Source organism: Punica granatum, chromosome 6, assembly GCF_007655135.1.
Source record: "Punica granatum isolate Tunisia-2019 chromosome 6, ASM765513v2, whole genome shotgun sequence".
Taxonomy (NCBI): domain Eukaryota; kingdom Viridiplantae; phylum Streptophyta; class Magnoliopsida; order Myrtales; family Lythraceae; genus Punica; species Punica granatum.
The window spans coordinates 7,610,887-7,621,836 of NC_045132.1; the positions used below are offsets into that span (position 1 = coordinate 7,610,887).

General features: G+C 35.9%; 1 protein-coding gene and 1 long non-coding RNA gene across 2 annotated transcripts; both read right to left on the minus strand.

Annotated features, from left to right (window-relative positions):
- Positions 1-364: 364 nt before the first annotated feature.
- Positions 365-2,088, minus strand: LOC116209949. The gene is made up of 2 exons (XR_004157381.1): positions 1,790-2,088; positions 365-1,688 (listed from the first exon to the last, which is right to left on the minus strand). It is a non-coding gene; the product is annotated as an uncharacterized LOC116209949 (long non-coding RNA).
- Positions 2,089-7,320: 5,232 nt separating this feature from the next.
- Positions 7,321-9,774, minus strand: LOC116212117 (protein NUCLEAR FUSION DEFECTIVE 4-like). The gene is made up of 4 exons (XM_031546695.1): positions 9,099-9,774; positions 8,709-9,023; positions 8,375-8,630; positions 7,321-7,750 (listed from the first exon to the last, which is right to left on the minus strand). The coding sequence occupies exons 1-4, from the start codon at positions 9,772-9,774 to the stop codon at positions 7,321-7,323; spliced, it is 1,677 nt and encodes a 558-aa protein (XP_031402555.1).
- Positions 9,775-10,950: the final 1,176 nt, after the last annotated feature.

Genomic DNA, 10,950 nt, shown 5'->3' on the forward strand with positions numbered 1-10,950 from the left:
TTTGGCCACTGCATTGAATCCCTTTTCTAGTAACATGTAAGCCAAAATCCAAATTACAGACTCATCAGTCATGAGTGAGAGTACTTGTGTCATAACAATTTTGGAAGTTTGATTGACCTTTCTGCATAATAGTATCAATATAAAATGTATGTATTCCTAGGCTTCGGCCTCCTTTTTTCCACCGGAAAAAAAAAATTAAACTCTCACCATTGATATGTACACCAGGAAAAACTTCCTGGTGAGCAAATTGCGAAGATTTAAATCAAATATTGGTTTTCATAGATGAAATTAATGATCCTATGGCAGCAAATTCGTTTTCTCCTTTTTTCTTTTTTCGATTCTTATTCTTTCGGCAGGAGAATAGTAATCATAAAATGAAATGATTTGCAAAAGTAACAAAGATGAACACAAATGATGTTCCAGTTATGACTTGAAAGTGGACCGAGAATCAAAGGAATTACGCTTTTTGAAATGCATTTCCTAAAATGCTGGGGCAATACTGCAACTAGGCATCTCCTTGGTCTCCTGTAGTAGTGCTATCAGAACAGAACTTACACAATCGGCAATCCAAAAGTGCATAAAAACATTCATTTGTCTTTCATCGGGTCGGGCCATTTTGACATAAGTAAATACCTGCAGAGAAATCCTTTACATCCTTCTTTCTCTCAAGTGCAAGAAGAGAGCCACCAGTTTCTGCTATTTCCATCCTCCCCATCCTTCCATGGAACACAAGAAAGGGATGCATCTCACTAGTCGATACGAAGGTCTCGTAGCGATCGTACAATTTCCACATGGTAACGAGTTGTTTCCAGATCATTACATTCATGAGTCCGTGCATGTTGTTCATATAATCCACAGATCTCAATCTTCCTCGAACTAGCATCCTCTAAGTGCTGTTCATAAACACAAGTATGACGGTTCCAGAGTGCAATGGTGCAAACACCAACTCACTTGTGTGATTGACACCAACGGAATAATGTGGCTCACTGGAGATAGAGATGCTTCAACTCAACAGATGGGATAATTTCCTTGCAACTCCAAACTTGCTTATCGAGATCCTCCAATATCCACAATCTAATTTCATCTTCTAGGCCAACCATAATGGCCGACTAATAGTCAAGTAAAGCAGCATGCCCACCGAATTCGATTAAATTTCTACAAGTACAACCATTATTTGAATTCGAGAGGGAAGGGAATCACTTGAAAGATCTCCAGCCTAACATCAAATACCAAAAAATAGGCCTTCCCGTCTTCAGTCAGACCAACCAAATGCATGACACCCGTCAATACATGAACTATTCACAAGACATACATTGGATAGACCGGCGAGATCAATCCTCCTCCACTCTTTCTCTACCAGAGTTAAAATGTGGATCACTTGCATCGGTTTGTCCTAGTTCATAGAAGAGTTGAGAATCTTGTACTTCTTTTCAATTGGGCTGAAGGTGCTGTAAAGGTGATACGCTCTCCAGTGCTAGGGTTACAAATGTGGATTCCCCCAATAGCACCAACGATGATCAAGCCACTGATAGACTATGAAACATATATAGTACACCGTGGCGGTAATTCGGCCGTGATAGCTCGCGTCCTGGCGTGGCGCAGGTCCTCCGAATTTTTGGGATAGTCAGTGGAGAAGAAAATTCTCCCCTTCCTTATACGCGATCTATACGCCGTCCTTGCATATTCGTCTGGAGAGATCAGCCGTTTGGGATGAGCAGAGGAGCGAGCGAAGTGGGAGGAGACAAATTGGGGATCGGAGATGATGGAAAGCCAGAGTGTAGAAACGCACCTGAATCTGCACAATGACTTCACCGGGAGCCTCAGCAGTATGCCGGATACGATCTCTGGCGGGAGGAGAAGACCATCGGTTTGACCACTGCTCTTCTCCATCACAAATTCCTTGGATGATCGGCGATTCGGCGGCCTCCACTCTACGAGAGTTCTGCAGCGGCTAAGGCAACGGAACGCAACTGGCTCACCTCAGGGATTGAGATCGTCAAGCCCCACGGTGACGGAGGTCAAGGTGAGGTCGCAGATTGCAGAGTCTTTACTTGTCCGTTTAAGTGTATATTTCCCCTTTTAAGGACTTTCCCGTTTTATCTATGAAATACCAGCTTTGGCAAGTACTGTATGAGAATTCTGAAGCGTATGGTCCCAAAATTCATATCGTCTGCTTAATCATTCATTCCATGTCTTTGCTCAGTTAGCTAAATTATTATAGACTAATATAATCCAATACGGATACTATCTAATTTATTGATCAAGAAGTTTCAAGCTCGATACCCGTTATGCGACTATCTGAGCCCCTTTATTATCTATTTAGGATTTCTATTTCATTATACTAAATTCATGGATATCTTTTATGACTGAAAAAAAATTATTTCAGCTAAATTCCTAAATTTTCTTACTCTAATTTTCTTGTTTTTAAATTAAATTCAAACAATATTATTAAAATATGACATGTACATGTGGTACTGATACCTATCTATATATAATATATAATGGCGGAATACTTGCAAATAAAAATTTATACGAAAAATTACTAATATTAGATATTTTTAAAAACACACAAAATTACACAAATATATGTACTAATATGTATTGGTATAATGACCGGAACACTTGTGAATGAGAATTTCAAAAAGAGTTAGTAATATTAAAAAACATTACACATACGTATTGATATAATGGCAGGAACACTTATGAATGGAAATTTTAACAAAATTATTATTATTAAAAAAATCACATGGACATAAGTTATTAATACATGTTGGTATAATGGCTCGAACACTTGTGAATGAGAATTTCAAAAAGAATTACTAATATTAAAAAAAACATTGCACTAACGTTAGGTACTAAATACGTATTGGTATAATGGCTACAACACTTACAAATGGAAATTTTAAAAGTTACACAAAATTACATGGAAATTATTATTATGTATTGGTTTAAATTAAACACTTATAAGTGAAAATTTTTAAAATAATACTAGTATATAAAAAACACCAATGCTAATATTTCAAAAACCAGATGGAATAGTATAAAAAAAGTTATACAAAATTATAGATGTATCACCCCATCCTCTTCTCTCTCTTGTTATTTTAAGTTATTTCATTAATTGACTTTCATTTGATTATAATTTTCTTTAAAAGCCCCAACCTTCTTTAAAATATCAAAAACAGTTTCGGTAGGTTGAACAGTTTTTTCCAGAAAATATAGAATACCATGAATTTAAATAAGTTTGATTTTTTGTGGGATCGTGAATACTGAATACCCACTTTCCAAAAAACTTTTCCTTCTCTTCGGGATCCCACATCAATTGCAATGATTCTATAAATGGCTTATTATGAAGTTTTCTCCTCGTACGGCTCCATAAATTGGAAGTTAGAAAAAAACATGATCTCTCCCTCCCCTTTACCCATCGTCACCAGTAATGTGGCATTCTTGAGATACTAACACGCATTGGTATAATGGCTGAAAAACTTATGAATAGAAATTTAGAAAATATTACTAGTCTGTTACATATATAAAATTGTGAAGCCACAATTGTGTTTTTTCACATTTACTTTTTCAAAATGCCCTTTAAACTTTCAAGTACATGCATTTATATCCCTCCTTTGTCACTCAATTGTAATACTCTAAAATGTAACCGCACATACATTTTCTCACAATTGTGTTGCTCACATGCTTTTTCACCTAGATTAAACCGTTTACACCGATTGCCTCATTTTAAATACATATTTCTAACAATAAATCCTCTCTTCAAATATAATAGGAAAAGGACAAATTACACAAAAAAAACCTAAGTTTTGTAAAATGTCTCAGTTCTGTCCTAAATTTTGTTTTGTAACAAAAAAACCACATATTTTGAGAATCGTCTCAGATTTGACCTCCCGTTATCATTCCGTTAAGTTTGCCGTCTATTTGCCTACGTGCACTTCACGGGACCCATAAAATTTACACATCATCTGATCATCTTCTCTTTTCTTTACAAAAAATAACTTAAATTTTTAGAAAAGTCTCAATTTTGTTCCACATTTTGATTTGTAATTTAAAAAATACATATTTTAAAATTTTTTCAGAAATGGTCCATGAGAGGAGATGCTAGCCGGGGCCAACTTTAAAGCAAAAACATATGGTTTTTTTCATTACATATTAAATTATGATGAAATTGAGATTTTTTTTGAAAATTTGAAATTTTTTATTTAACCTATCTTATTTGTTTATTAATTTATGTCTGAAGTTAACAGTCCACGTATGCAAAATTGACGGAATTTATAACGGAGGTCATTTTTTAGACAATTTAGAAAACTTATGGTTTTTTTATTATAAAACAAAATTTAAGACAAAACTAAGACGTTTTACAAAATTTAGATTTTTTTGTGTAATTTGACCATAGGAAAATGAAAATCTAATTTTAGTATATATATGTACTAGATTCTATTTTCTTTTTTGAATTTCATAAATGCCCTTCCTCGTAACCAAAATCTTGACCCATCTACTAAAATCTCTCTTCCATCATTATCCTTTCAACTGCTCTTACATTCCGCTTTGCTTTTATAATTTGTCGAAATCGCCCGTAATATATAACTCATAAGAATAAGGGGTTTTTACTCCAAATGACCATGATTTACCTATTTTTTCAAGTCTATCATATGCTCTTTTTTTGTCAAATATATCCCATGGTTTATTTTTACATCAAATCTATCTCGGCGTTATCTTTTCCGTTGACATCTAACGACCGTGCTGACGTGGCACGTGGAGCGATAGTGGGCCACACTTGTCACGTGGGCACTACGTCAGCACGGCCGTTAGATATCGATGGAAAAGATAATGCCGACAAGAGTTGATGAAAAAAGTAAATCATGAAATATATCTGACAAAAAAAAACATATAATAGATTTGACAAAACAGTAAACATTGGGCCAAATGCACTTCCACGATTTTTTGATATAGAATATACCACCACTAGTTATACACGACATTAATGAGAACAAATTTATATTCAAAAACATTAATTAGAAAAATGTGTTCAATTATTAATTAGAAAAGTTCTTGCTTCATTGAAATTACAGATTATGCTATTAATCTGGCCAAATTTTATATTGCGGGGATATTTGGTAGAAAAAGTTCATTAGCTATTCTTGTTGCTTACAAACAATTCATTAGTTAAATCTCCATGTATGGAAAAATTCGTGCACCAATATTTGGCCAAATTGCCAAACCTTTCCGTTCACTCCTATAGAAACTTTTAATAAATACACCATTTGGAGAACAAGAAACTGCAAGAAGCCAACCGCTGGCAAACTGTCTCTTTCCTTCTTGCCTTACCGCCATGAAATATTCCATTGTCTTTTTTCTTTTCTTTTTCTTTTTCTCTTTTAATGCTCTCAACCATATTCATTAGAGATCTTCTATGCTCGTCTGATATGATCTATTATATATACAGGTTTGTCCCTCATGTATTGTTGACCAAATTGCTTATGGCTTAGCAATAGCACCACCATTTCTCAGATTTATTTAATCATTCTTGCAGGAAGTTTTTGCCCTCCATTGTCCTAGTGGAATTATTTTATAGGAGGCCAACATGAAAAATTAGTCTGGTATATTTTCACAATCAATTGATTCTTGTACGTCCAATTATGTCTCTTTCACAGATACTATGCCGCTTGCAGTACGATCAGAGATCAACTTGGTAAGTTAATTAAAGAAAACTAGAAAAATTAAAAAGTTAAAAATATAATTCCATTCAACATTTCGGGCATTCTAAGAAAGGGCTGGGACATTATAATTCCATTTTATTATATATATATATATATAATATAAAGTAAAGCTGTGATAGCCATATGATCTTATAATGCTTGGTTGTTGACGAAATTTTCTCAGTTTCTTTCTCTTTTAAATTAAATGATAATTTTTTTAAAATGTACAGATACATATTGGTGGGATCATTCATTATCTTCTCTATTTTTTAAGGTTTCATTTATATAAATATACTTTTTAAATTTTTTATTTTTTATAATTTTTAATACGCGCAAATATAAATTTGTGGAACTGGTAATCATTTTCTCAGTTTCTTAAGCTTATTTAGAAAATGAATTATTAATTTTTTAAAACATATAAATATAGATATATGAGACAATTATTATTTCTCATATTTTTAAGACATTTTAGAAAACGGAATTGTTTAATTTTTTAAAATATATAGATATAGATTTATAAGACTCACGTTTTGAATTCATAAAATTATATATATATATATAATGAAAAGATCAAATTAAAACAAATCAAGTAAGATCATATTTGCTTTCAAAAAATAAATTAAATAATATTTTCATAGATATGATCTGTTATATATTTGTTCCTTGAAAAGCAAATTTGATCATTTTTCTATAGATATAGATATGATGGGATGTCTATATTATATTTTGTATGATATATTATAATAACAGCGCAACTACCACACAAACTGATCTGACTCTGAAAAATATTGTCACCACTAGAGTTCTTCAATTTTTCTCACATGCGTGAATTTATTTTAGTACGCCTACAATCAGACTTTGGAAGATATATTCTTCAAGTATTAATCTTTCTTAGACATAGACTTCGATAGAATTTTTATGTTCTTCAATTTTATGTATGTGATCTTAATATAAGACACGATGTAATTCAACATGCTAGTGGTTTGAATTATTCTTTTTTATTTTTTATACATAGTCTTGAGAATGTTTGATTTTTTAAGATTTATATTGATTTTTCTTCTCTTATTTTTTTCTTATCTTATTCGTGAAATTAAATTAGCATTATATATATATATATGTCATAATATATTGTTATTGACAATAAATTACTGTTTTCAATAATTTATGACACGTATTTTATATAATAAAATTAGCAAGAAAAAATCAAGTTTTATCCCGTATAACGCATGGACTCCACAACTATTATATATATCTATAGATATTCTTCTTTTGTCCAGAAGGCATAAACCTGTGTGTGGCATCCCGACCAATAGCAAGTTCAATAACGGTAAAGTAAATTTTGGGAAAAAATTTCAACAACACAAATAACAGCACATGCTAAAGAAGTTAATAACTATAAATAGTGCAACCCCACCATTACATCTATCCCGTCATGCTATCTTCCTTATTGATATTAATTTTCTTCCGACGAAGAAGTACCTAAACTTATTAATATAGTTAAACTTTACCAGACGCATGACGGCATGAGAGTCCTCAAGCCCTATTCGCACTACTACTTTCGGACGGTCAGAATCCAAAATACATCATCTCACGAAGAAGTCGTACTGGCTATTTTGCGTCACCTTCTGGTTGATCCTTGGGAGTAGAAGCTACGCGAGCGAGCGTATAGTAACAAAGCCAGGTTTGTTCCGAGGAAGCAGAGGCAGCCCCAGATGATGAAGCTATTGCGGTAGCACTCCATTCCGATGCATTCCCCATCTCCATTCCCTTCCCGGCGGTACAGAACAGCTGCAAAGTAGCCAAAGATGAACGACCCTATCGGTATGTTCGCCACCAGAATGTTGTGGTTTACACTAAAATTCTTCGTTCCGAATAGCTCAGTGGTTATTGATACAGCAATGGATGTGATGGCTCCGGTGCAAGCGCTGATCACTGCAGTGCTTATGTAGTGGCATAGAATGCTAGAGTTGAGCAACAGGAAAAAGGACCCCGTCATGGGGACCATCAGTGCGACCACGCAAGCGGGTCTCGAGATCATGTACTTCTCTCTGAAAAAGAAAAAGTAAAACATTTAGGCCCATTTGGTTTCGTAAAATTTTTTAACTCTACTTCACATATTTTCAATTTAACAATACAATTATTACTTTTTCTTTTTTCTTCAATTTTTTAACCATTCAATTCAATTTTTAATACTAAGTTCTCTCATTTATTCATTACTTTTCCCATAGTTCAACAGCACAATCATTACTTTCTCTCAATTATTCATTACTTTTTCACAATTTTTTCTTATAATTCAACAACACAATCATTATAAACCAATTAAAATTAAAATCAAACTCTACTCAACTCTAAAACCAAATACAACCTAATTACTGCAATGAGGCCATTGATTTCAGTTACTAATCTCGTTCAGTCTGCCATATATAAACGTGAATACCTATTTCTGCAATTAAATGAACCATAGGTAAGAGGAAGTGGGCTTAGTGCAATGATGTAAGTGGTTAACTCAGAACCAAAAGGTTTTGGTTTCGAATTTGATCCGTCGTGCCAAATTTATCACCTTTTCCTATTCTTATACTAGGCTCACGAGTCTTTCTGATAATCTTTAAAAAAAAAACTGAATCTTATATATGAAAATGTTCTGATGTTCATGATCTAGTTAGTTTAATTACCTTGAGAAGTAATCGAGGAGAGAAGGCAAGAGGCGGCCGAAGAAACTGAAAGCAGAAGACAGAGAAACTAGGGTCGATGTTCTGGATGTACCCCTGGATTCTGTAATCTGTCCCAAGTTATTGAGGTACACCAGTCCCAGAGTCGCTCCGCACAAATACATGAAGAAGTATAGCCAAAAATCCAGCCTTCTCAGCATCAATTTCACCCCAACATCCTCCCTAACAGTGCCAATATTCCCCTGGCGATCACCATGTCCTGATATCCTGACTGCTTTGTCTTGAGCTCCCCGCACAAACCCATCAGCATCCTGCGGCGGCCTCTGCTCCTGACTGCCTCCTCCTTTTATGATAACCAACACACTCTCCCCTCCCCCTAGATGATGGCTATCTTCGGCTTCAGATCCAGACATGGCAACATCAGTTATCCGTGTTGACTCATGCTGTCTGTTGGTCCACCACCGGCCTAACCATGACCCTCTAATGCGTTTTATCAGCGGAATCATGAGTGGGGCGATTAGAAACAATCCGATTCCAATGGCATTGTACACCGGCGATATCTTGGTCGCGATTGCTCCCATGCTACTAATGACCGCATAGAGTCCGGTGGCTATCGTTATTACATACAGTACCCCAAATAGTTCCCTGACACCTGCCTCATCATAATCACGACAATGACTATCATTGTGGTGGTGATGGTAGTTTGGATCATCCCCATCTTCCGAACCATGGCTAGCTATGTCGTCCTTCTCACTGACAAAGGGTGCAGTGACTGCAGAGACAATAGCTGGTAGGACGGAGCTAAGGAGGAGGTAGGTGTTGGCTCTTCTTCCTGCCGTGGGATGAGGCGTATGAGGGGAGACAGCAAACGTCGGTGCTGGTGCTACCACATTGACTATGTTGGTGTAGATATTGGCACTGAGGCCCTGGTATGCTGTGGTTAGCCCTACAGCCACTTGCCGACTTCCAGAGGGGAAGCTGCCGATGATGACTGCGTAGCACACGGTGTTCATCCAGCAGATGCTATTGCCAGCCAACATTGTAAGGAAGAACAAAAGTGGGTAGGACAACTCGGCTGTGGGGATGTGGTTAGCAAGGAAGAGATACTGCAGACCGTAACTGATCAAGCCGAGAGAGGCGCCGATGAGGAGGACCAGCCAGATGGGCAGGTGGAGCGCGGCAACCCCAGAGAGCCACCCAAGGAGCTTGCCGGCATCGGAGGCAAAGGCCAGGTTGTTGAGATCAACCTGGCAGATAGACATCGCCTGCTTCAGATGAGAGGAGTAGGCCGGGAAGTTGAAGTTGGTCCCACTTATCGACTGCAGCCATATGGCTGCCACCAGGCTCAGCCACTGATACACACCAACACGCGCAACTCTCCGACTAATTGCTCTTGGAGGCATGTTATTGAAATACTTTGGTGTATATATCGACCTCCTTCCCTCCTAAAAACTAGGATTGTTTGCGCCGAAGGAGAAGGAGAGGAAGAGGACCGATATAGGAGGTGTACTCACGTAGAGAGCTCCTTATTAATTTCCCACACAATATTTGCCAGTGAATACATATATTGGCAGGAGGAGCTGCTGTGGTGCAGTATGGCAACATTATGCATGACAAATATATATTGCTACGTTCAAGTGTGAAAGAAAGATCAATTATAAGGAATAATGGCAAGTCTAGGATACGTCGTAAGATGGACTTGAAAAGTCGGGGGAGATAAAAGCCGATGGAGGTGTTTACGGGCACTAAGCTTTAAAATTGAAAGAGACGTTGAAGAAGTTATGTACACGGCCACAAGAAGAAGAAAAGCAGAGTGGAGGGTCAATGGCACCAGACATTAAGGAGAGAGAAGTAATAAGTTGGTATGGATGGTAGAAGCCCTAATGGCACGTCTACCTTTGTGACGTGAAAAATTTTCGGCCTATATCTGTATCAATATGGATATATTAAGAAAATATTCTCGTGATGCGGAAGGAAAATATGAGATGTCTTGATGAATATTATTATCTTAATTAGATAGTATATTTAATTTAGATAGAAATATATTTAGAATTATATATTACTTGCAATTTTAGTTCGAGTTAAGAGTCTAAGTTTCCAATTTTGGAATAATTACTTGTTTTGTTTTAGGAAATTACATAGTAAGGGGTCTAGATTCTAATTTCTTATTTTAGATTTTTAGGCCTATATATAATCCATCTCAATGTACCACAAGGGAGAACTATATATTTCGGAAACTCTTAATGTTTAATAATACTTTGAGTTTGCACAATTTCTTGGTTTTTAGCATATCGATATGGTTTAGACGTGTGTTATTCCTTTCGAGTCTAAATTCGGATTTAGGCGCGAGAAATCGTGATCCGCACTGCATCACTTTAGCGTACTATATATATGGTGATTTTCATTTGGGTCGTAGGAAAAATTCATAGATCTATCAATAGAAAATGAAAAACTTAGTGAAGTGTCACGATAATTTTACTGACAAAATCAAAACTGGAGTGTATGCCAGTGTTCTATTATATCTCTTTCTCCCGTACTGTGGTGATTTAAGTATATTATCCGAATGCACAAGGGAAATG

Excerpts from the sequence above, each read along its gene's own strand:
- LOC116212117 (XM_031546695.1), bottom strand. The coding sequence starts at position 9,774 with ATGCCTCCAAGAGCAATTAGTCGGAGAGTTGCGCGTGTTGGTGTGTAT. Across the intron at positions 8,631-8,708 it reads GGTTATCATAAAAGGAGGAG|GACATGGTGATCGCCAGGGG; the intron begins GCAGTCAGGAGC and ends TCAGGATATCAG. Across the intron at positions 7,751-8,374 it reads CTCCTCGATTACTTCTCAAG|AGAGAAGTACATGATCTCGA; the intron begins GTAATTAAACTA and ends TTTCTTTTTCAG.